The sequence below is a fragment of the Pleurodeles waltl genome, chromosome 1_1 (genome assembly GCF_031143425.1).
Source record: "Pleurodeles waltl isolate 20211129_DDA chromosome 1_1, aPleWal1.hap1.20221129, whole genome shotgun sequence".
Lineage (NCBI taxonomy): Eukaryota > Metazoa > Chordata > Amphibia > Caudata > Salamandridae > Pleurodeles > Pleurodeles waltl.
In genome coordinates, this window is record NC_090436.1 from 606,763,941 (window position 1) to 606,790,594 (window position 26,654).

General features: G+C 45.2%; 1 protein-coding gene across 1 annotated transcript in view; it reads left to right on the forward strand.

The window, feature by feature from the left end:
• The window catches only part of MAN2A1 (mannosidase alpha class 2A member 1), a 652,784-nt gene that overhangs the window by 144,133 nt on the left and 481,997 nt on the right, over window positions 1-26,654 (forward strand). The window contains exon 5 of the mRNA XM_069226405.1: window positions 16,992-17,119. Coding sequence (XP_069082506.1) covers window positions 16,992-17,119 — 128 coding nt within the window. The remainder of the gene's footprint in view (window positions 1-16,991; window positions 17,120-26,654) is intronic.

Consider the following 26,654-nt stretch of genomic DNA (forward strand, 5'->3'; position numbering starts at 1 on the left):
CTTCGGCTCGGCAACATCACAGGCACCTTCAGGATCGCGCAGATCCATTGAACTAAGCGCTTCGGCACCTAGCAAAAAGGCTTCTGCAACCACTTCGGAGCCAACAGCTGCGACCCGATCCAAGACTACGACTACGAAAACTTTGGAACATAAGACTTCTAGAGACTCCATTCATTCCTCTGAAGAAGTCTTCACCAGTGGAGCCTATCTTACAGATAATGGATGCACCAACTCCATATTCAAAAGGAAACCTGGAGAATAATTGCTTCCCCCCTTGTTCCAATTATAAGGAAGCTCACCTTTGAAGAGGCCTTGGACACTACTACTCCCCCCAAGAAGGTCTCCAAGGGCAAGGATCCAGTCAGACCTCAACCTTCTTCACCACAATCCCAAGTGCTTCCTTCTACCTCTTCACCACCTCCCCAATCTCCTACACCACTTATTGAACCACAGTTTTCACTACAGGGTTCACCACCGCATCAAGGAGATGATTTGGGTGATATACTACATGACATAAACCCATGGTATTCATATGATCCAGAACCTATCCTGCCAAATGACCCAGATTTTTATCCAGCATGGCCATCACCTCCTGAAGACACAACATCTTATCAGCAGGTCATAGCAAGGGGAGCCACATACCACAATGTCCAGCTGCACACTGACCCTATTGAAGAGGATTTCCTCTTTGACACCCTGACTACCACACATAAAGAGTCAGTTTCTCCCTATGTTATTCGGCCTGCTTAGACATGCTAATGATATTTTTTAAAAACATGTAAGGTCCCAGGTTACAAAGCGGCACCTATCGACCCTCTATTTATACGGACGAAAATCTCTCCAAATTCAATAGTAGTCACTTCAGCACAAAAACGTGGTAATAGTCAATCCACAGGAGATTTGCCCCCTCCTGACAAGGAAAGTAAAAATTAGATACAGCAGGGAAAATGGTAGCTGCACAAGCTGCCAGTCATTGGCGTATCGGCAATTCACAGGCACTTTTGGCATGCTATGGCAGGACCCACTGGGACTTAATGGAGGATCTCCTTCAGTACTTCCCAGAGGAGCATCACAAAAGGGCGTAAGAGATAGTATTAGAAGGGCCAGCTATTTCCAATAATTCCATTAGGTGTGCAACTGATGCTACAGATACTGCAGCACGCTGTATTCATACCAGTATCGTTATAAGCAGGCATGCTTGGCTTAAGTGTTCAGAGTTCAAGGCAGAAATACAGCAGGCAGTCCTCAACATGCCATTTGACAGAGAACACTTATTTGGCCAACAAGTAGATAACACCATAGAAAAACTTTAAACAAAAAAACTTCTGAGACATAAACAGCTATAGGGGCTTTACTCACCACCACACAACATAGTAATTTTTGTCACCCACATTTCAGGGGAGGCTTCAACCCATCTGCTACCGAGCCTTCCACCTCTCAGAACAAACAAGGCTCCCATTTCTACCATAGAGTTTCCTCTAGGTGATCCTACAGAGGTTCAAACAACAAAGTCAGAGGGAATACATCCACCTCTAAAGAATCTGCCTCCACTGCAAGCCAGTGACTACTTACGCCTTCTCTCACCTCACACCTCTCCAGTAGAGCGAAGACTCAAACACGTCTTCCCACAATGGTCTGATATCACTACAGATCAGTGGGTTCTCTCAATTATCCAGCATGTTTATTGTCTGGAGCTCACTTCCACTCCACTAAACATTCCTCCTCATACTCACAAATTCTCACAGGAACAACTTGCTCTTCTCAAAGAAGAGGTATAATTCCTATTTCTCAAAGGGGCTATGGAACCAGCCCCCTTCTCACAGCAAGGGTCAGGCGTATACTCCCTATATTTCCTTATACCAAAGAAGGGCGGGTCACTTAGGCCACTTCTGAATCTCAGTCCACTGAATCTCTACATTGTCTCAGAGCATTTTCATAAAGTCACTCTCCATGATGTCATTCCACTGTTAGAACAGGGTGCCTTTATGAGAACTTTAGATCTAAAAGATGCTTACTTCCATATTCCCATTCACCCAGCACACCACAAATATCTCAGATTTGTAATTGCAGGGAAACTTTACCAGTTCAAAGTCTTACCTTTCCGGGTCACAACCCCTCCCTGAGTCTTCACAAAATGTCTAGCAGTAGTTGCCGCATATCTCAGATGCCAGCACATTCATGTCTTCCCTTACTTGAACGACTGGCTCATCAAAGACAGTACGTTACAACACTGTCAGTGACACACTGAGATCACAGTGGATCTCCTTCACACCCTGGGATCCATGATCAACTTTCTCAGATCTCATCTCCATCCTTTGCAGATACATCCTAACCTAGGAGGAGTGATCAATGTGCAGATAGGATTGGCATATCCAAGTCCAGCTCAAATTCAAACTTTAATTTCCCAGTTGCATGAAGACCATACTTACACAGAGAAGACAGTAATGTGGCTATTGGGGATGATGGCATCTTACATTGCCATTGTACCTCATGGCAGATGCACACGCGTCCCCTACAGCAGTGTCTCTCTCATCAGTGGTCTCAGTCATAGGGTCATCTCCAAGATCTAGTGTTGTTGGACCGCCAGACTCACCACTCTCTGCAATGGTGGAACCCCACCAACCTCTCCAAAGGATGGCCCTTTCTGGACCCTGTGCCTTCGATCACTCTGACTACAGATGCATCACAGACAGGTTGGGGAGTACACCTCAACGACTTCACAATACAAGGTTGATGGAACCACATTCAGTAAGCTTCACATATCAATTACCAGGAGCTTCAGCCAGTCTTCATAGCAATGATGTTTTTCCTCCACAACTCTCTGACAAAGTGGTTGTAGTCCGTACAGACAACATGACAACCATGTATTAGCTGCAAAAACAGGGAGGGGGTGGGATAGACACGTTCTCAGTTGCTCCATCTTGCTCAGACAATATGGAAATGGGCAATTCACCACCACATTCACTTAGTGGCCGAGTATCTCCCAAGCATGGACAACCAATTTGCAGACCTCCTCAGCAGGAAGTCCACGAATGGGAACTCCACCCACACGTCCTTCAGCAGTACTTTCTAAAGTGGGGAACAACCTAAATAGACCTCTTTGCCACTGCTGAAAATACAAAATGCCAGAACTTCACTTCCAGATACCCACACTCTCAGTCCAAAGGCAATGCTCTATGAGTTGGTTAGCGATATTTGCTTATGGTTTTCTGCCTTTCTCTCTCATTCCTTCTTTAGCTTGCAAATTGAGGCAAACCTCTCTCGCCATAATCCGTGTAGCTCCCACATGGGCACATCGAGCTTCGTTTATAACACTATAACAAGTAGTTCCACACAAGAAGCTCCCCAACAGGCCGGACCTTCTTACTCAAAATCAAGGGCATATAAGGCATCCAGACCCCCAAATCTCTCAACCTTGCGATATGGCTCCTGAAGTCATAGAGGTAGGTTACTTAAATTTACCACCTGAATGTATGGACATTCCAAAAGTGGTACGCAAACCTACAACCAGACAGTGTTATGCTGCAAAATGGAAATGTTTTGGATGCTACAGTCAACCTAAACACATTGACCCACTCAAAGCTTCAGTCCAAGACATTATTTGTTATCAGCTACATTTTCAGAAAGCAAACTTAGCATACTCCTCTAATCGTCTTCATTTAGGAGCTATAGCTGCTTTTCTTCAAAACAGACAACATATCTCTTTATTCAGAATTCCAGTTATTAAAGCCGTCATGGAAGGTCTCAAAAGAGCCCTGCCACCCAGGGTACCTCCTGCACCATCCTGGAACCTTAATGTTGTTCTCATGGACCCACCTTTTGAGCCAATACATACGTTCCCTTTACAATTCCTTTCATGGAAAGTGTCTTTTTTTTAGTAGCTATCACTTCTCCAAGATGTGTAAGTGAACTCCAAGCCCTAACCTTAGAAGAACCATTCTTCCAAATACACAGAGATAGAGTAGTTCTTCGAATAAACCCTAAATTCCTGTCAAAAGTAGTTTCACAAATCCGTCTCAACCAATCAATTTAATTACCAGTACTCTTCCCACAACCAGACTCTGTGTCAGAAAGGGCTCTTCACACAATAGATGTTAATAGGGCTCCCATGTATTATGTTGACAGAACCAAACAGTTTAGGAAACCTAAACAGTTTTTTGTAGCATCTTCAGTGCCTCATAAAGGCAGCCCAATATCCAAAAGTGGTATAGCCAGATGGATAATTAAATGTGTTCATACTTGCTGTGCTAAAGTCAAAAGTCATTTACCTGCTACCCCCGGAGCACACTCTACTAGGAAGAAGGGTGCATTTATGGTTTTTCTAGGTGACATCACAATAGCAGACATCTGTAAAGCTTCTCCTTGGTCTATACCACATACATTTACTAAACATTATTGTGTAGATGTTTTGGCATGCCAGCAAGTCAGTGTTGGCCAAGCAGTTCTCAGAACATTTTTTCAAGCAATCCCAACTCCTAATGCCTAGCCACTGCTTTCTTTGGAGGGAATTCTTTACAGTCTATGCAAAGCATGTGTATCTACAGCCACACATGCCATTGAACGAAAAATGATACTTACCCAGTAGACATCTGTTCATGAAATTTAGTGCTGTAGATTCACATGCACCCTCCCCCCCAGACTTATGTAGCCATTGTAGTTGCATTAGCATATAAATATTGTTCATATGTAAATACATTGGATGGCTATCTATTTTTCTCTACTCTTTATACACTCATTCCCTCTCCTACTTGCAGGAAAACAACCTAACAAAGGACTTGATGCCCATGCGCAGTATCAGTGAGAGGAAGAGTCACTCGATCCCATGACTTGAAAAGATTATTGAAACAAAAATAACTTGCAGACCTCCAGACCCAACACTAGATGGCAGACATATGCAAAGCATGTGAATCTACAACACTACATGCCACAAACAGATGTCTACTGGGTAACTGTTTCCTTCTGCCTCCTACATCAAAAGGAGAAATGTGTTTAAGTCCATTAATACTAACTAGGACTCAAGTTTACTTCCTCCAATCAAGGTAGCTTGTTAAATAGAAGGATAGCCGTAGACATCTTATCAAGGCACACCACCCGTAGGATGAGGATAGAACTTATACCATGGTGAGAGAAGCATTCTTTCAAAGATTATTGATGGTGTGAGTTGGTGACTTGTGATCTCGGGGTTACCTAGTGGAGTAATAATGAAGGAAAGGGGTATTTGGATTCAGTTTATTTATGTTAATTTGCAGTTGCTTAACTGTACAAATGGATAATTATAAGAATAATGTAAATTTAATATAACTCATTACCTTGTGAGAGATTCATTATTTTGAAAACATGCCATTCTAAAGACCTAGGTGGCATCAAGACTGGGTGGGCTGATTTTCGTTGAATGGGATCAACATCCATTTGTGACAAAGCTGGGCTTTTCCACCAAATCATTTGTCTATCTTAAAATCAGATAAACATGTCAGATCATAAATCTTTTAAAGCTGAGCAGCAACACAACATTATGTGTTTCACTTCTGCGCTAAATATATGCTGGTTCAAATCCATTTAACACTGTATTCTGTATTTTAATTTATATATCGGTGTATACTGCAATTTATTGCACCAGGAATTCCCAGCGTGACATCGAGGAATGATTCAAGTATGCAAATATTTACGTTATTTATTATTAAATGTTATTACTCGTGATGCAGTTAATTAAAACCCTTACATGATAAGTTGCCAAAAATAGCTAATGCAATGAGAGTCAAGAATGGGGGTGGCTGATACCAGTATAATACAGTTAAAAGGTACAGTGACATGCTAAAAACAAGAAGTCTCTTCAGTAATTGTCCTTGTTTGTGCCAAGCGTACACAAAGTTTAGTTTATTCTGTATTTTATTTTATATATCGGTGTATACTGCAATTTATTGTACCAGGAATTCCCAGCGTGACATCGAGGAATGATTCAAGTATGCGAATATTTACGTTATTTATTCGTAAATGTTATTACTCGTGATGCAGTTAATTAAAACCTTTACATGATAAGTTGCCAAAAATAGCTAATGCAATGAGAGTCAAGAATGGGGGTGGCTGATACCAGTATAATACAGTTAAAAGGTACAGTGACATGCTAAAAACAAGAAGTCTCTTCAGTAATTGTCCTTGTTTGCGCCAAGCGTACACAAAGTGAAGTGCCAGTGTGTGGACCCTTCAGGAATAGTCCTTAATGCTACCTAAAAGACCTAGTGTGTAGCAAATGGAATTGGAGAATGTGGCACATATTACCAGTTTAAAAACAGTTGAAAGGTACAGTTGCATACTTAAAACAAGTGGACTCTTCAGTAATTGTCCATAATTGAGCAAGACATACATAAGGTCAACTGCCAGTGTACTGAAAGTGAAGATGAAATAAGGAAAGAAAGCTTTTAGAAAATAGTTCCTTGGGTTGGTTGTGCTTCAGCTTTGAATAGCTGCTCCACAAAGTGGATAACTTTTACCAGGCAAGCTATTACTTTTGGGGGGGGTGGGTGTATCCGGCCTTGCAAGCAGAACAGCAAGGATTGGCAGCATGTTCTTGCTCCCTTAACGTTAAAAAGGTTGCTTAGAAGCTTTCTGCATACTGTAGCAGAGAGATAACAATGTTAGAGAACTGGAGTTACAGGTGACTAACTTATTTCTTATGAACTATGATATATTGGTTCTTGCAATCCAACATAGTTAAATCCACTGTTGTTTCTTATAGAATGTCCAAAACAAGACTTACAAAGTATCCAATAGAAAGGCAACCTGTAGGTTGTATCTAATTATTTTATACCAAGGTTAATAGGTAGCTAGTTGGCAGTAAAAGCACCCTCCACAGGAGGAGAGAGTAAAGAGAAACCATAATGGCATTCGTAGTCAAAGCTCTATTGTCTGAAATCTTGCATGTATCAACTTGGACAGTACAGAATGTCAGTTGTCACCACTACTGTCCAGGTAGCAATGCCAAGGCAGATACTAAGATATCTAAGTGAAGGCAGCATGTTTGCCCGTTTCTGTGGAAGAGAACAATATTAGAAGGGTATATTTAGAAGAAATTAATAAATATTTTCTACTCATAGTGCCCTTTTGCCAGATGACCCCCCTTGATCAATAGGTCTTATCTGATTTTTCCTTTAGTGTAGGACAGTCAAAAGAAAAGTATAGTCTCCAACAGCTAGTCTGAAAACATTTTAAACTAGAATGAATGAATAGTTTTATTAAATGCAACAAATACAGAAGACGTCTTGGCACTGCACAAGAACAAGGAAAAGATCCACGTTTCCAAGGACTTCCTAAAAAGGGGAAAGGGATGCAGCTGTTTTTAGATTGTTAGGAAGAGGGTTCCAATGTAATGCTGTGGACCTAGAGAAACATCTTTCACCCCAGGAAGGCCATTTGAAGTACGGCACCACCAGATTCATGGCAGAGCTGGAACGCAAAGTTCTGCCAGGTATGTTTGGCCTCAACTTCATCTTAAAGTGGTTTCGGCCCAGACCATGAAGGGTCTTATAGGCCGTTTGTAAATCCTTGAAGATGACACGTTTAACCAACAGCCAGTGGAGACTGCTTATGGCCTTTTTCGCCGACTCACAGTGTAGCTGCCTTTTAGAGAGTTTGTAGTTTCTTTTGGGAGCCCTTAGGAAGATTCAAGTAAAGATTGTTACAGTAATGTAGTCTAGCCAGTACAAGTGCTGTAACCAGTGTTTTTAGAAGAACAAAGGGTATGATTTGTTTGATTTTATTAATCATTCTTAGAGCATGGAAGAAAGATGAGATGACCTTATTCACTTGACTTTTGAAATTCAGCTTATTGTCTAGTAACATCTCAAGATTTTTTACCTTTGAAACAGATCTAAAGTCCGCAAAAGCAGGGGACCAAAAGGACATTTCTGATGGATGCAACTAACTGTGGATTCCTCACCTAAAGAATTTCCCCCCATGCGCCAGCATCCGAAGGAACTTTTTCTTCTAGCTCTGCACGTCGACCATGACGTCACAATTGCCCGACTCCCACGCGACGCCGTATGACATCATCCAGGCAATAAGAGGTCCTCGTCGGCGTGCAGACGTCAGTTCCCTTTTTTCCGTGCCTTCGAGTAATTTTATTTTCTTCGAGGCTCGAGGGAGCTACTGTTTCACTTCGAGTTTTACTATGTCTCAGCCACGCAAATCTGGTTTTAAACCCTGTAGGGAGTGCTGTGGCCGAATTTCGGTGACAGTCCCACACAAAAATTGTTTGTGGTGTTGGAGTTCTGACCATGAAGTCGAGGCGTGCGGTTCATGCCAGCGTATGAATCCGAAAGCACTCAAGGAGCGGGAGGCCAAGTTATTCTTGGCAAAATCAAAGGAGAATGAAAGACATCACCATCGTAGGTCTTCTTCTAAATCTTCAAAGACGCACAGGCGTCATTGAGACTCCCGGCACGGATCACAACGTCGTTCGAATAAGGACCGATCCTGCTCAAGGTCGCCATCAGCTCAATGCCGTAAGACATGGGAGGTTAGTCCGATGGTAACACCTCCGCCTCGGACGACTCCTACTTCTCCGACATCTCCTCTATCTGTCTTTGAGGTCGATCTTCAACAGGATCCAGCGGTTTCACCGGTGCAGACGGAGATGCCCGAACCGACGCTGGTTTCACCTCAGGCGCCGACTCAACAGGGATATCCGGCGTTCCCGGCGCCAGGTACGGACCCTGCCGCATTTCTCAATGTGATGTTTAACATCTTTGCCAGCATGGCTCCGGGAGGTGGCTCGTCTGGACCTTCAGGTCCTTTGGCATATGACATGGGTGTTCCAGCTCCGTACAGACCAACGCCCTTCATGCCTTTCCTTCCTAAGGGAGGTGTTGGGTCAGCGCCGGTACCGTTGGCGTCACCTAGAAGACCTGTGACGCCGCCGACGCCTGCTGCCCCGGCGCCGATGAGCTCACCACAACCTCAATCCACGCTGAAGAAACCTATGGCGCCGATAGATGCGGCGTCGAATGAATCCGAGGGTCGACACCGACTGAGGTCTTCGGCATCAGCAGACGCCTTATCGACGCCAAGAATTGAGGCTAGGCTGCGCTCCAGGAGATTGGCACTGAGGCTGCTTGAGGAGCAGGAATATGAGAAACAGCTCTTGTAAGAGGGGTAGATTGCAGAGCCCCTGGGGGACCTACAGGGCTTGGACACTGCCAGTGGGTTGGACTCTTCCCCGGAATGGGACTTAGCATCCCCGGGGGAGTACACTGAAGAGGTGGCTTCTTTCCATTTGGTGGTGAGGAAGACAGCAGATTTTCTTGACCTTCCTCTTCCAGCTGCTGAAATAAAAACTAACATTCTCACTGAAGTGTTGCACCCTTCTTCAGCTATGGCGGAGCCACTTCTTCCATTTAATGAGGCACTTGTAGACCCGATAATGGAGGTGTGGAAGAAGCCTGTGACTTCGACAGCAGTGAATAGGTCAGTTGCAAGGAGGTTTCGGGTGGCTCCTGGCGATCCAGCTTTCTTGTTAAAACATCCAACTCCAGGGAGCTTGGTTGTGCAGGCCTCATGTTCCTCCCGCACAGCTCCAGGATCTTTCCCAGGGGTTCCTTCGGACAGGGAATCCAAGAGAATGGACAAATCGGCAAAAAAGGCATTCTCTTCATGCAGCATGGACCTGAAATCAACGAATGCAACCTGTATCTTGGGCAGGTACATCTATGCCCTGATGGACGAGGCCAAGACGACGCATCCTGGTTTGCCTCAGGAGGTTTTGAACCTTCTGACGGACGCTCAGGCAGCGGCAACTCGGGTTATTCAATCTGGACTTGACACGTCTGATTCCATGGCCAGAGCAATGGGCACGTCCATAGCAACAAGAAGGCATGCCTGGCTACGATCTTCAGGATTCTCTCCCAATGTGCAGTCAACCCTACTTGACTTACCCTTTGATGGAGATAAACTCTTTGGGACAAAGGCTGACTCTGCCTTGGAGCGGTTGAAGGAGAGTAGGGCCATGGCAAAATCATTAGACTTGCAGGCCTCCACCTGCACTCCTTCACGCGCATTCAGGAGGTTCGGGGGTTTGGGTGTGCCTCTTCCTTTCGAGGGAGATTTCAGCAGACAGGCCAGCAGGCAGCCTCTACTCACTCCTATAGAATATATAGGGGAAGGGGTAGGGTTCGTACCAGAGGGGCCACCAGCAGCACTCTGCCTCTTCCTCTTCCTCCGGAGGGGTGCAGCAGGGAAAGCAGACTTAGTCCTCCATCAACCCCTTTGCATGCATCTCCTGTAGGGGGGAGATTGTCTCAGTTTCTCCACATGTGGGAGTCAATAACATCGGACTCCTGGGTCACCGATATTGTGGGGAAAGGCTATACTCTTCCCTTTCGGGAGTTTCCCCTTCTCATCCCTCCTCACCCATCCTTCTGTTTGGAAGACCATCTCCTTTTATTACAACAGGAGGTTCTAGTCCTTTTGTCGAAAGGTGCAGTAGAGTTGGTTCCAGAGCAGGAGAGGGGGTCAGTGCTGTTATTCAAGATATTTCCTGATCCCCAAAAAGGATGGTCGGTTGAGGCCAATCCTGGACCTGAGGATTTTGAATTGGTTCCTCAAGCAGGAAAAGTTCAAAATGCTGACCCTAGCACATGTGCTTTTGGCATTGAAGGAAGGGGATTGGATGGTGTCTGTCTACTTGCAGGATTCTTACTTTCATATCCCGATTCTCAAGTCACACAGGAAGTATCTGCGATTTGTGGTGGGATCGCAACACTATCAGTTTGCGGTCCTTCCGTTTGGTCTTACTTCTGCACCTCGAGTCTTCACAAAGATGATGGTGGTGGTTGCAGCAGAGCTCAGAAGGAGGAGGATAGTAGTATTCCCTTACCTGGACGATTGGTTGATCAAAGCCAAGTCTCCGGAGCTCTTGCTTTGTCACCTGCAGTCGACAACCCAGTTGTTGTTCGATCTGGGCTTTTCGGTGAACGTGCCCAAATCTCACCTGGAGCCCTCTAAACGCCTCCTGTTCATAGAGGCAGTACTAGACACAATATTGAATCAGGCCTTTCCTCCGCCGCAGCGGATTCAGGACAATCAGGCACTGATTCCAATGTTCCAGAATGGAGCGGTCATTCCAGTCCTCAAGGTCCTTAGTCTGCTCGGTTTGTTCGCTTCTTGCATTCTGTTGGTCACTCATGCACGCTGGCACATGAGGGCTCTTCAGTGGTGCCTCTGCAGTCAGTGGTTTCAACACAAAGGGGGTCTTGAGGAATTGATCAGGATCTCCAGAGATGCTGCAGTGGATCTTTGATGGTGGGCTGCGGTCGGCAACCTTTCTCAAGGAAAGCTGTTCTCGCTGCCACCTCCAGTGGCCACAGTGATAATGGATGCTTCCACTCTAGGGTGGGGAGCTTATCTGGGGGACCTGGAGGTCAAAGGTCATTGGTCCCCAGTGGAACAGAGGTTTTACATCAATCTGTTGGAATTGAGGGCGATATGTCTGGCTCTCAAGGCCTTCCTCCCTTCCCTTCGTGGTCGGTTGGTTCAAGTCCTGACGGACAACACTACCGCGATGTGGTATATAAACAAACAGGGAGGAGTGTGGTCGTACCTTTTTTGCAGAGAAGCTCTGCGACTCTGGTCCTGGGCACAGGATCATCGGATTTACTTGTTAGCAAACCATTGGGCCGGAGTTTTGAACGTACGTGCGGACAGCCTCAGTCGGCACATCTCGACCGATCACGAGTGGCGTCTTCATCCAGACCTTGTCCTTTGCATCTTCCGGATGTGGGGGTTTCCTGAGGTAGATCTATTTGCCACTCGGGAGGACGCGCACTGCCCGTCGGTCTGCAGCCTCCAGTATCCGGTGCAAGGAGCATTGGGGGATGCGTTTTAGATGTCCGGGAATGGTCAGTTGCTTTACACGTTTCCCCCATACCCATGGTTCCTCAGGTTCTGAGGAAGATTCGCCAAGACCGGGCCCAAGGCATCTTAATAGCTCCAGATTGGCCAAGTAGGGTGTGGTATTCAGACCTTATCCAACTCTCTCTGTGCCCTCCGCTCCGTCTCCCTCACAGGGCAGACCGCCTCTCGCAGTTGCCGGGGCAGGCTCTACACCCCCACCTCCAGGCTCTACACCCCCATGCCTGGAGATTGAACGGGGCAATCTGAGTACTTTTTCTCTCCCACCAGAATGGGTGGATGTTATATTATCGGCCAGGCGACACTCCACCAAATCTGTCTATGCAAGCAGGTGGGCTAAATTTGTGACTTGTTGTGGAAAGACTCAAATTGATCCCTTACGTGACCACTTATCTGACATTTTGTCATTTGCGCTATCCTTAGCGCAGAGGGGTTGTGCAGTTGCGACTGTTAAGGGTTATTTGTCCGCGCTGTCAGCCTTTCTGTGCCTTCCACACTAACCCTCCTTGTTTAAGTCCCCAATAGTTTTGAGGTTCATTAAGGGTCTCATTAACAAGTTTCCACCCACTCCATTCGTTATGCCACAGTGGGATTTGAACTTAGTGTTAGCTTTTCTTATGGGTTCACCGTTTGAACCAATGCATTCATGTTCCTTAAGGTTTTTAGTTTTAAAAACTGTTTTCCTGGTGGCCATTACGTCAGCTAGGAGGGCGAGTGAGCTCCAGGCTCTTATTGTGGAACCCCCATATACTTCCTTTTATACGGACAAGGTGGTGTTAAGGACCAAGGCGGCTTTCTTACCGAAGGTTGTTTACACCCTTTCATTTAGGACAGTCTATCACACTTTCCTCCTATCCTCCACCTCATCCATCAAAGGAGGAAGAGAGGCTACACCGACTAGATCCAAGAAGAGCATTGAGCTTCTTCGTCGACAGGACAAGCGAGTTCAGACAGGACGATCAGCTCTTCATCGGTTACGTGGGGAAGAGGAAAGGCAAGGCTGTCCACAAGAGAACGCTTTCCAGGTGGGTCATTCTTTGCATCAAATTGTGGTATTCGTTAGCAAAGAAGGTACCTCCTGTTGGGTTAAGAGCCCATTCCACCGGGGCTAAGGCGGCCTCCTCGGCCTTAGCTAGAGGTGTTCCTGTGGTTGACATCTGCAAGGCCGCTTAGCACGGTCTGTGCTGCAGGATTTCTTGGTTTGACCATTCAGGCACCCACCACCGAGTGCGGTACTGCTTTGGGACTCTATCCTTTAGGTGAGGAATCCACAGGTAGTTGTATCCATCAGAAGAACAAGTTACTTACCTTTGGTAACGCCTTTTCTGGTGGATACACTATCTAACTGTGTATTCCTCACGGTCCCACCCACCTCCCCGTTGCCTGGTTGTCTTACCAAGATTTCCTTGGGTGAGCATCTGTATGTTGTTGATATGTATATACCGATGCAATTATTTATATATGTGTATATAATTGTTTATATATATATATATATGTAGATATATAGATATATTTGATATTGTAGAACTGTATACAGTAGGATGTTTATTTCTACTCGTTATGTTTTCCATTGGTTGAATTAAGTGATGTATATAAGTTTTGATTGATGTGTTCATGTCAAACACGTAGTATCAGTGTTCACCTGTTCGCCTCAAAGGCACGTAAAAAATGGTGATAACTGACGTCTGCACGCCGACGAGGACCTCTTATTGCCTGGATGACGTCATACGGCATCACGTGTGAGTCGGGCAATTGTGATGTCATCGTCGACGTGCAGAGCTAGAAGAAAAATTTCCGTCGGATGCTGGCGCATGGGGGTAAATTCTTTAGGTGAGGAATCCACAGGTAGCTAGTGTATCCACCAGAAAAGGCGTTACCGAAGGTAAGTAACTTGTTCATTATTGCCAAACAGAATAACTTCAGTCTTTGAGGCATTCAATTTCAGACAGCTGTAGTCCATCCATTTGCTTTACTGAACTAATGCACTTAGGTCACTGGAGTGGACATTGTTTTTTTAAATTGAAACTACAACCTGTGTATCATCAGTATACAGTGCAGATAGTTTCTGGTACGTCCTTAAAACCACAAGGTATGAGGCAACCCTGTTGAAGCCAGAGTAGCAGTTTAAAGGGTCCAGCGCTCCCTTGTAAAAGTGTGGATATAATAAGGTGGGGCTATTGGCACTCCTGTAGTCAGGCCTTTGGGGGTTCTTGAATGCCTCTGGTGGGGTGCCCTTACTAGCTTCTCCCAGCAATCTTGTGAGTCATTTAAATGAAAACCTCCTCATCCTGCTTCACCTCTAATTACCTGCCGGGCCCCCGTTTTTCCAAAATGGCACACAAGATGCAGTACTTGTTCATGAACCACCTAGAAATCCTGATCCAAGTGAAAAGCATGAACGTCAGCACACAGTGATAACCAGAATTTTACCTGCAGGGGTGTGGAATTCCTATTGCCCGATGCCCTGGACATATTGTTTGGGTCAAGGACAACAGGGTTTCATATTTATTTTGTCCTTGGGACAAGTAGGTCCAAACCCCTGCAGCACAAACACTTTGGCTGCCAGTTTATGGATCAGGGAGTGACATTTTCCACAGTAAAGGTAATGTGTCCATGTATAAAAACTGTTCGAACTTTTATTTATGGTTCATTAAAGCAAAGCCTTTATTATTAGAGTGAGCACACACTAAGTAAATGTAAGCTCAGACAGCACTACTGAATGGTAGTTCCAGTATAAAAATGTTTACACACGTTTGCAAAGTTGAACAATATGAGGCTACGTTTAATGCTTCCAGAATGCTCTTTGATTAAATGCAAATATTTACAGAAGCTTGAAAGCAATATTGAGGATTCTTTAATTTCGTAGTCAAAATGTTAATTGAAATAAATGCAGTGAGGGAAAAAAAAATTGATAAGCTCTTGTCAAATTTTAGGTACCATTTCTTTGAAGCATAATTTAGTGAAATGTGTTGGTGCTTGCTAGCATTTCTAAAAAAAAAATATATATATATATATATATATATCCGTAATGGAAAAATCAGTGTAGCCAGATTCAAAAAGATTATGGGACACATGAAAATAAACAACCATTGTCAAAGTCAGTAGGTTTTACATTGGTCGTCAGCCTTTTGGTTTTGTCAGTGCGTGCCTTGTCTTGACATGGTTTTTGTATACGTTTATTGTTGTGGGAGCTGCCGGGCCCTCATTGGCAAAAGCAAAAATATATTTTGGTCTCAAAAAGCAAGGATTGCCACAGTAGTTCCATAGTAGGTACTGGCATTGAACAAAACTACTTTGTGTGCTGATATGCTCCTTGTGGAAGAGCACAATGCTGTCACTCATAGTGAAGCCAGCCAATAGACAGAGAGACAGAGCTATAATAAAAGCAAAAGTTACCGACAGGCCCAATTAGGGGCCGAATTCTTAAAAGAAAGCCATATAAGTGCAACCTCGGTATACGTCCTTGCAATAGTGCAGATTCGCGACTCATGAATTACCAATAATTTACAGAAGTTGGCCAGGGAATGGTACCCCTAGAAAATGTTTGTGAAATGCATTTTAGTTCAAGGAAATATGTATTTGTGGATTTGCTCATGTGAAAATCTGTTGAGCATTTAGAAGTTTGCATTCTCTACAATGACTTTTTCCCCCCAACTGTCAGGAATGCATTTCCAAGCTTTCTCAGTATGTAAAACAATTAGAGAAGACCTGGTAAAGCCCCTAAAACATGCAAATTTGTAGATTTGCAAAGACTCAAAAGGCATTCCAAGCCTGGAACTATTGCTTACTGCTATCTACAGCCTCTCTATGCACATTTGTGTAAAGGAGGCAAAATAAGGAGTTTGCTAGTATTCAAACTCTACTATATTATGAGTCCTGGCATAACCAGAGAAGCTATAATCAGAGCTCTTATATAATGAGATTGCTGACATAATTTGTCAGCGCAATTCATGGCATCAAAGGGACAAGTGGATTTTGTTACAGTACAAGTAGATTTTATGGGGCATCCTGTCCTGTGGACAAGTAAATATTTTATTAATTTCCACACCCCTCAGTCAGTTCCTCACATCCACTTCCGCCTTGAATAGCTTCAAAATGCCTCGTACTCCACACTAACAACTCAGTTTGTTCTGTTCTCAAATAGCAAAGTAATAATTTTCTCAAAGGTGTGGCTTAACAGCAGCTCACAATCTGTGCCAAATCATTTTGTTTCCAGGGCTTTTTGAAAACTTGGCGTCAGGTATGCTGATTTTGAAAATCCTATCCTAATTTCTAGGTTCAAACTTCCAAGTCACCGTCTAGAACATCGTCGTCTTGCACACCAGTAGAAGGAAAGCATTCCTCCCAGGCCTCAACAATCCGTCGGGATGACCGGGCTCCCTTAAAGCATTTCTCTACCTATTAGCTTGTTTTTAAGCATCCGAAAACATGGAATCTCACCCCCAACTAATCACACTTCCGTGGCTGCCATTCTGAACACGTGTATGTAGGAGACGCATGCAAACAGTTCTTCTGTAGCTACACTCTTGTGGTATCGAAACAGATGTCATCTCAATGGACTCGCACCGCTTTAAATAATTTTACGAAACTCATCATGCAGCATCATCTTGCAGATGCTTGAACCAGTTGCTTGCAAAAGTAAAGTCAGCCAACTAGACGACGAAAAGCAACACATTCTTCTCCAGCCGGAGACTGCTCATTTCACATCGTGTCCTCACTGCCAGTGCTAAACTCCCCAAGCACTCGAGTGCTCAGTAACTGTCGTCCTTTCTCACCCCGGCTTTGCTTTCATATTTGTATGTTTACCTCCTCTCGCTCTGTACAGCGCGCTGTTGCTTACCGAAAGTAAGGCTGCGCCTCCTCAAGGCACTACTCACGTTTACCTGCCTGTCGCCTGCAAGTTGATTCAGTGACAAATTCTGCCCTCATCTTACGGGTCTTATAATACTCCGTGGTAAATGAGAGGTGGATAACTGCAGTCCTGATAGGTTTGTCTCCTATTTGACTTTGGTAATACTTTAAATATGTAGCTGTCATTACATGTTTATGTCCATTAATAAATGTCTAATAATTTTCTTAATACCCCACAGATTGGTGGAAGATGGGCAATTTGAAATTGTTACTGGAGGCTGGGTCATGACTGACGAAGCTTCGGCCCATTATTTTTCGATAATCGACCAACTGATCGAAGGACACCAGTGGCTGGACAAGAATCTTGGTAGGGGACATTTTTTGTTTACAGTATGTTGCCTATTAATAAGTCTTTCGAAAGATTACGGTGCAGTCTTTGTAAGAGTTCAGGCAAAATGAGGTGACAACAACTTGCTGAAAGGGACAAAAGTTATTAAGCCAAGTAAACTACAGAACAGTCGATGTGTGCTACTTATAACTAAGTCACCCAATATTGCTGTCAGAGCAGAAAACGTTAAGCAACTAGCCAACATGGTCCATATCACAGAGCACAAAACGTTTTTTCAGTGACTTGCTAATATGGTCCTTATTATGACCAATGTTCACCCGTGTTCATTTGCGACTACATCTCGGTCAAGTAGGCACAGAACGCATGTGTGCACCTTTTTATTTTTTTTATTTTTTTAAATCTGTTTATTAAGCTTAATACAAAACAGGGTACGAGAATAGCAGTACAGTACATAAGGCTTGGTGAGAGAATGCCCAGCTTCCCACTCCATATGCTTTTCTTAACGTTTGTACATTACGCTGTACAACATAGCTGTATTTTAGTGTACTGGCTTTCAATTAACATTATATAACAAATAACACTTGACATAAAGGTTATTATTCTTAAATATGTATGTTAGCGTCAAATATAATATTGAGAGCGTATGACTATGTAGGCATTAAGGGCTTCATTACTATGTATGCGCTGTGGTGTAGGGAGCTGACAGTTGCAGGGGGCGTCTGGCGGGAAAATAAGTTATGGGTTAGGCATGGCGTTACAGCAGGATGAGACTGTTTTCAGCAAACTTGATTATTATGGTTAATTTTAGTAATAGCGTGTCCCAGGAGTATTAAAGGGATTTTCTCATGGTGGATATTTGTCATCTCTGGATTCAATTCTGACTACAAAAAGGTCCCAGCTTTCAGTCCCGCCTTGTGCCTGACCTCTGTTTTGTAATTGCCTTAGTGTTTGAGATTCCGCCAGTGCGTAATCGTGCAGGTCTCGCAGCCAGAGGGAATGAGAAGGGGCATTTGGGGCCTTCCAATGTGTAGCTATCAGGCGTTTATAGTCACAAACGCCAGATCCACAAACTTGTGGATATGTTTATCTCCTTTTGTGCGGTGGCGTATGTTAAGCAAACAAGATACTGGAGTAGGGGTTAATAGCAGGTCTACCACGTCTGCGGTTGTAGCAACAACGCGGTTCCAGCTAGTGTTAATTGCATGGCATTCCCAGACCATATGGTAGAAAGTTGCTGCGGGGTAGCGCATCTCGGACATATGGAATTAGCGCCTGGGTATATTTTATGAATACGAGCTGGGGAGAGATATGCTTGATGCACATAATTGAATTGCGTGTATCTTAATCTGGAGTTGCGAGATACAAACTTAATCGAACTAAGGGCTGTGTCCCAGGATTTTTGTGCAATTGGTGCAGGAAGGACGGTGTCCCAGCGGTGCTTGACCTGGGTAAGGGCCTTGCAGCTACCTGCTAGAAGTATTTTATATAGTTTGGTAACAGCGCGTTTTGCCTCACCCATAGAGAGTATTGTAGTAAGCAGGGGAGATTCTTTTGGTTCGTTGTGACCGCAGCCCCATATGTGACGTAGAAGATTAGTTATGGCATTGTATGTCAGAAAGGCACCCGGTTTCATTACCTCCGTAGCAACCAAGTCTGTAAACCTGATTGCACTGGAGTCATAGTAAAAATCTCCCACATTCAGGGTATTAACCGCTCGTACGTCATGATGAGAGGTTAGGGCCTGGATACCTGGTAGCTGTGGCAGTGGGAGCAGGGGAGAATAGGGGAGGGGCTGCCCTTTGCCCTGTACGTATCTCTTCCAGCAGTGTCTGGCCGAGTCCAGTAAGGGAGTATTATGTTGTAGATGAGAGGGGCCCGTTAGTAAACATGTTAATGTCGGTGTTGGGGTTGTGTAAGCCCTAATAGCTGTGGACTCTGTATTGGATGGTTCATTGAGCCATTTAGTGACCCACTGAAGTTGGGCTGCTGCATAATACAGCTCAAGGTTCGGCATGCCCAGGCCCCCCTCTTCTTGTGGATAGTGTGTGGTAGTTAGAGCTACTCTGCGTCTGTCTCTGCCCCAGAGCAAGTCAGTTAACAGGGAATGCGCTTTGTGGAAAAACGAACGCGGCAAGATCACCGGAAGTGCGGAGAAATAATATAAAAATCTCGGTAATATTAGCATCTTGACTATTGCTGTCCGGCCCATTGGCGATAGAGGTAAGGAACTCCGAAATATCAAGGAGCCTCGGGTGGAGCGAAGCAGCCTGTCTATGTTACCTTCCCTTAGATCTGACATAGAGTGATATACTTGAACACCCAGATATTTGAAGGTCTGGTGTGTCCCTGGTAGTTGATGCATGGGGAGAGACGCTCGCTGTACAGAGGGCAAACAAGTAAGAGGGAAGATACAGGATTTAGACCAATTCACATGTAAGCCAGAGACAAGAGCAAACATATTCAGTATGCGCATTATCCCGGGAAGGGAGATAAAATGATTGCGCAAGTATATCAGGGCATCATCTGCGTACAATGATATTATGTGATATGTGTCAAACTCCCGTATGCCCCATCTTTGTGCGCATCCCCTGAGCTTAATTGCGAGTGGTTCCATAGCTATTGCGAAAAGCAATGGAGAAAGCGGGCAGCCCTGCCTGGTTCCTCTATTTACAGGAAAGGCTTCCGACACTACCTGACCGGTTTTAACTCGGGCTATTGGTTTAGAATATAGTGTAGCAATCCAGTTGATAAAGCCACTCTGGAAGCCGAACGCCTTGAAGGTGCGGAATAAATATTCCCAACCTAGTGTGTCGAACGCCTTCTCTATATCTAGTGACACGGTCACACTATTTGGGTCAGTGGTATTTTGCATGATACGGATTAGGCGCCTTATGTTAAGAAAGGTGTTTCTACCCGGGATAAACCCCGACTGGTCAGGGTGTATTAAGTGCGGCAAATGGGGGAGCAATCTATTTGCTAGGATTTTCCCTAGGAGTTTGCAATCCGAGTTCAAAAGAGAGAGTGGTCTGTATGATCTAACATCCAGTGGATCTCGTCCCGGTTTTGGTAGGACCACTATTAATGCTTCCCTCATAGAGTCTGGTAATTGTTTTCTATTTCGTGCTTCATTAAACACCTCTAGTAAGGGTTGCAGTAGATGAGTGCTTTGTGAGTTATAGTATTCTAGTGGTAGACCATCTGTGCCAGGGGTCTTGCCGCGCGCCATCTGGGAGAGGGCCAAGCGAAGCTCCTCAATAGTAATGGGGCCGTCTAGCATGTCAGCATTATTGACAATATTTGAATTTTGAGGGATCTGAGCTAGAAATTCAGCCAGTTGTTGTTCTGCAGGGGGGATAGAGGATTAGTATAACGAGTGATAATACGTGTAAAAGGCCTTGTTAATATCAGCTTGAGTGTTAACCACTATTCCTGTTTGTAATTTGATAGCCCCTATCGGCAACGATTGCGGAGATTGACGCACCAGCCACGCCAGCAGTTTGCCCGATCTGTCCCCCTCGGCGTGTTGTCTCGTTTTGAAGTGTCTGTAGTCATGCTTGCTAAGACTGTCATCCGTTTCTCTGTATTTTGCTTTCAGTGAGATTAGTGTTTCTAGTGGGGTATTATTTGTTGAGACTTCGATCTCCGCCCTATGTATTTCGGATTCTAATTTTAATAACTCTGTGGTCAGCATTTTCTTAATGCCCACAGATGCTGCCAGGCAATGCCCTCTAATTACTACTTTATGGGCATCCCACTCAGTTGCTCGGGTTGATGTTGTGTTTCTATTTAGAGAGAAATAGGACGACAGACATGTGGCCAATTCAGTATTAAAAGGGGGGTCAGTCAGGGCGTCTGGCTGCAGGCGCCATGTTGGAATACGGGCATGTATGTAGCCCCAGAGCAATGTTGAGTAGTGTGGGTTGTGGTCTGATAGAGTACGGGCTAGGTAGCCAGATGTAGCTACCTTTGGGATTATGTTAGGTGTAGCGAAGAACATATCTAACCTGGTGTGAAGTTTGTGCACTGGTGAATAGAAAGAGTACTCACGTAGTGTGGGATGAAAAGTTCTCCAGATTTCACTTAGCCTATTATTAGATGCCCAATCTGCCAGGTCAAGCGATGCTCGTTTAGCCGGGGCGTGAGTTAATGGAGGGGTAGAACGGTCTTTCAAGATATCTAGAACGCAGTTAAAGTCCCCGCCCCATATGGCATCTGTTGCGGGGTCGCTGAGCATGCTGCTACCCAGTGCCTTGAGGAAGTCTTGTTGATTTGTATTAGGAGTGTATAATGTTATCAGGGCTAGGGGGACTCCATCTAAAGTACCCTCCAGTACCACGTACCGCCCGTTTGGGTCACATTGCGTGCGGGACATAGTGTATGGAACCCCGGGGGCTATCCAGATTATCGCTCCTCTAGCATATGTTGAGAAGGTGGTCCCGTATAATTGGCCTTTCCATTTCGTTTTGGTATATGCCAGCGAGGACTCAACTAGATGGGTTTCTTGCAGCATCGCTATGTGTATCTGGTGCCTCCTGAGGTATGTATAAATCCGTTGCCTTTTGCTTGCGGATGCCATGCCCTTTACATTCCATGTGAGAATTTTATAGTGTGTGGTATAGCGCTGATTTTGGGATGCCATGGAATTTAAGTGAGTCAATATGGGGGGATACCGCCTGTGGCTGCGTAAACCTGAATTTCTTTGTCCTTAGAAACGCATACTTGTCAATTAGCCTCCTAGTCACTGGAGTGTGTGACCTGCCTCTTAGGTGTATATTGTGTTGTGACGCTCTGTAAATAGTACATGTCAATACATATAACAATAAAACATTACATTCAACTACAACTATAAAATCTACTATACTTAGCAGCAGTTGCAATAATAACAGGAAGGAAACAAAACTTGTCGAATTAGGGTAACGGTCCATATGGAGCGGGGGGGTTATCCAAGACTGCAGGTGGATGAGTGTCTTAGACCCGGCCCATTTTGCGCAAGTTGGTATCCATGCCGAGCAGGAGCGGCAGCAAGCCGACCACACGAGTTAGGGAAAGTAATTTTGTGATGACAAACTACGGAAGTATCTAGACAGGAGTAGCGGATGAGGCGATCACCTATCTACAGGGGAAAATATTTAACAAATGTCATCTGCTGTACGTGGAGTAAGGCTGGGGCCGCGGGCAGACTCCGCCGAGTCGGAGTTTAACTCTGGGTCAGGATCTGTTTCTGATTGTCCAGATAAGGATGTCGGTGATGCGTTGGCAAATCACAATGTAGACTGTAGCAATAGCGATCGTTCAACTCGCGATTGTTCAGGAGTAGGTTTGTTATCATGTTTACTGCGAGGTCTGCGTTTATCCCTTGGAGGTAGGCTTTTATCATTGGGTGATAGTGGGTCAGCTAGACCTTTTGCGTGAAGCCATGTCCATGCGTCTTCAGGCGTAGAGAAGAATAGAGTGCGGGTATTGTCTTGTATGCGAAGTTTAGCGGGGAACAATAAGGAGTACTTGATATTGTGCTCTCTCAAACGCTCCTTGACCCGGTAGAATGAGTTTCGTTTTTTTTGTACCTCTACTGTAAAATCCGGGTAGGCGGTTATTTGCGTGTTCTCAAAGTGCATTGGGCCTGCTTTTCGGAATAGTGGCAGTATAAGGTCTCTATCACGGTAGTTCAGTAATTTTGCTATGAGGGGACGTGGATATGCTCCCGGTGGTGGAGGTCTGCCCGGGACCCTGTGGGCGCGCTCTATGGAAAAGAACTTTGGGACATTATTTTTCAATACCGATTCCGTCAGCCATTTTTCGATAAAGAGTTCTGTGCTGGGGCCCTCGACGCGCTCCGGAAATCCCACGAACCGGATGTTATTTCGACGTGATCTGCCTTCGGCTTCCTCGGCTCTGCGTTTAAGTGTCTCAACTTCTGTCTTTATAGCACCCAGCTGTGACTTAACCTCACGCATAGATGGCGTGAGGTGCAACGAGTCTTTTTCCAGCTCAGCGACCCTTTCCACCAGCGCCTGTTGGTTCGTGCGGAGCAAGTTAACATCTTCTGTGATTGAGCCAATCTTCGCCTCCAAGGTTGTTTTGGTCTCGAGTATGGCTTGTAGCACTTTTTCGAATTGTGCTGAGTGCGTTTGCAATGTCCCTTCCATTTTCTGAAGGGCTTGATATGTGTCTGAGGCCCCGGAAGATAGGGGCGGCGTAGCAGAATCCATGGTTCCAGGGGGCGCTCGTGGAGTCTTTGGTTTTCCCATTAGGTGTTTTTTGTGCAATGCTGTTGTTGGTCTTTGGATTTAACGTTGCGTTGCTTGATTTTATCGCATTGGCTAGGTGCTTTAATGCTGGTAGCGTGATTAAAATGGTGCTGAAAGGTTTAGCTGCGCTTCAGCGCTTGAGGATGTCAGGCGGTCCGCTCTTTTCCTACCTCACACTTACTGGTAGGCGCCTCTTGGGTCAGTCACTTCTACAGTTTATTGCTAGTTGTGTTCCTGTTAATGTCTTACATTGTAGTAATATTATCTTTTCTCAGGTCTTCCAACTTGGCTTAACTTTTCTTTGTTTGCCTCTAGTGTGATGGGGTGTTTTGTTCCCTTGTGGCTACAGCCACTGGTGGTTAAATCCTGGGCTAGCCTTTCAATTGTCCTTATTTCTATATGACTGGTAGCCTCCTGGTTATCGCCCTGGTTAAATGATAGCCCACAAGTTTTTTAGAGGAGTACAGGAGAGTTATGTAGTGCCTGTGCAGCCGTCGTATCCACTGCCGGCCGCAGTATCAATGGAGCGAGGCCCCCGAGGCGAAGCAATAGCGCAAACGAGCCGCCACTTACCGCCTACGGGGATCCCCGACACTCCGCACGATCGCGGCTCCAACCGCACCTCCTTTTTAGTGCAGTCAGCGCTCGGTCTCCGCCCAGCGCGGTTGCGTGGCGGCAATGGCCGCTCCGAGCGCTCCACAAATCAGCAGCGAGCCGAGCGCCCCAAGCGCCGGAGGCTCTCCGAGAGCATATCACCATATCCTAGGGCCTCCGACAGTGGCAGGATCTGGGGCAGAGAGAGCCGGTAATTCCGCTTTTGCTCACCACGAGCCCTGCTTTCTGCCTCTCGCTCCTCGCCGAGGGCTGAGGGGAGGCTCAGGCCACCAGCTCCTGCGTGGAGGCCGATCGCGGCGGGCCCGCAGCACCCGCGCGTCCGTGACCCCCGGCAGTGCCAGTAATCTGTGAACTAGCCCAGTAATCTGTGACCCCCGTCTCCGCTCAATGCGGTCGCGTGGCAGTAATGGCCGCTCCGAGCGCCCCGCAGAACAGAAGCGAGCCCAGCGCCCCAGGCAGCTCACTCGCCGCTCCGCTCGCCGCCGCCCCCGCCACGCTGGTTTCGCGGCTGGGGGGGATGGTTCTCGACCCCACAGCGGGTCAAGGGTCTTTGTAGAGGATTATTATTTTAGGCCGGGTCGGAGCTGCGATTTATGCGTCCGACCCGGTCGCCATCTTGGACACGCCCCGTGTGCACCTTTTTCTGAGCATAATTCCTTAACTTTATCACTTAGTGCATGAGGTGCAGACGGCTGAACTCGGACATTCATGAACACTATGCACAGGTATAGAATGGGCCTGGGTAAATGTGAGAGTTGGTGCAAGAGCTGTAGACAGCTTCACTCAGAAACCGAGCTGCGGGTGCTGCTGTGTTGCAGAGCTGTGCTATCGGCAGCTCATTCACTCTCTTGCTGTTTCCAAGAGTGTTCAGATAGTGCTACACGACTACATTCAGAAATACTCACTGCACCATTGTTTTATGTGAACATGTTCCTATGCGAGCCCGTGCAGTTCGATTCTGTGAATAATACACCTTGTCATCACCTTGAACACGCTTTCTGGTGTGATTCACGAAGTTTCTGATATATTTTTCATCCATGCACATTTTATGAATGTTGTTCCTATGTGAAAATATAGCAAAATGTTTTGCAGTAGTTTAAGCCAGTGCTTTTCAATCATGTGGAATTATCAACTTTTCCGTTCTGGAAATTGTTTTAATTTGTAAAGGACATATGTAAAATGCTGCTGCACTATAAAAAAAATATATATATATATATATATATTCATAACTACTGAAATATTTATAATAAAACCAGTTAGCAAAGCCAAGAGGTCTGCCAGACATTTGGCTTTTTCAATGCTTATTTTGTTTTGAGGTACCACAGAGAGTGGCTTAAATAGGCTGACCCCTTGCCCCATGCTGTATGCTGTAATGGGTGGAAGAAAAATGTAATTTAGACCAAAGCAGGCCAATGAATGAAGAGGGCTGACTGAAAGTGTCTCTCGATAAGTATATTACATATATAATTTTAGAAAAATCATAAGATCTTGGCTAACCTTGGTCCTAAAGACGACTCATTTACTCAACTATATACGTCAACAGTACAAGGCTGTATTTGGGCAAATATCCATGGTTTCTAGACACACAGTCTTAAAATCCCTTTGATAGAATAAGTGGGGCCCAAATGCATTATTTCTAGAACATTTCTTGCCAATTTTATGCGTGGGCTTCAGCCCAGAGGTGCATCCAGCATCTTGAGGTATGAGGTGCAGTGTCCTCTACTCTCTAGATGATGGGCTCTTCTTGCCTTTTCCTGCACATACGCTGTAGTAACGCGCTGTCCAACAACTGCAAACCTCATTTTATTCCTCTATTGACTGTCTGTCATTGGTCCGCCTCAGGAGGAAGGCTTATGTTAGCCTTCACTTATCATTCATTATGGGTTTGTCTCGGATTCCTTATCTGTCTTTCACTGGACCTGTCCTAAGGAGGTGTCCTAGTAGGCTTTATGGTAGCCAAATGTATAAGAATGAAGCAGGCTACTAAATGGTAGTGATAGACAATTTAGTAAAGTATTGAGATATGTGTTCTCCCACTTGATGAGAGAAAAGCAGCCTATATTATACAGCAAGGACATGCAGCTACAGCTTCCATGTATATTTTGCAAATTTGGGCAGGTGTAAAGTAGACTTAGTTCAGAATATTACATTTATTATTCTTAAAATGGCAGTGGCAGATTACTTTGCGGCAATAGTCCAATTTTTTAGTCAGTCCAATCCGTATCGTGCAGGGGTTTGGCCATGTCACTCTCCAAGATAGAGTGGAGAGAAGCCGTGGTGTGGTCTCCATGTTGCGAAAAGCTCTGTACACCCATCTCATCAGTGTGCCGCCAGTGCCTATGGTGTAGAGTGTTTGGCACACCTCATGTGTGGTTGTGCTAGGTGGCATACATGAAATAGGGTATTTAATGATTGTTTAAGGTGTTCGTAAATAAGGAGTTGACTCGGGTGAAGATTGTAGACTGCCTTACTGGTTTGGAAATATGATAGCTTGTCGTCCAAAAACAAATTTCCCAATTTTGAGAGGACTGCAGAATGCCACTGACGGAGTTGCCCCAAGCATAGCCGTCCTCTGAGAGTGTGAAGGCCTAGTAAAGGTAGTGCAGGAGCATAGGATTTCTTCATGTTCGTGAGTTTACAGGTCTAGTAAGGCAAGAAAAAGCTTTGTGAAATAACCCCAGGTAGTTTTT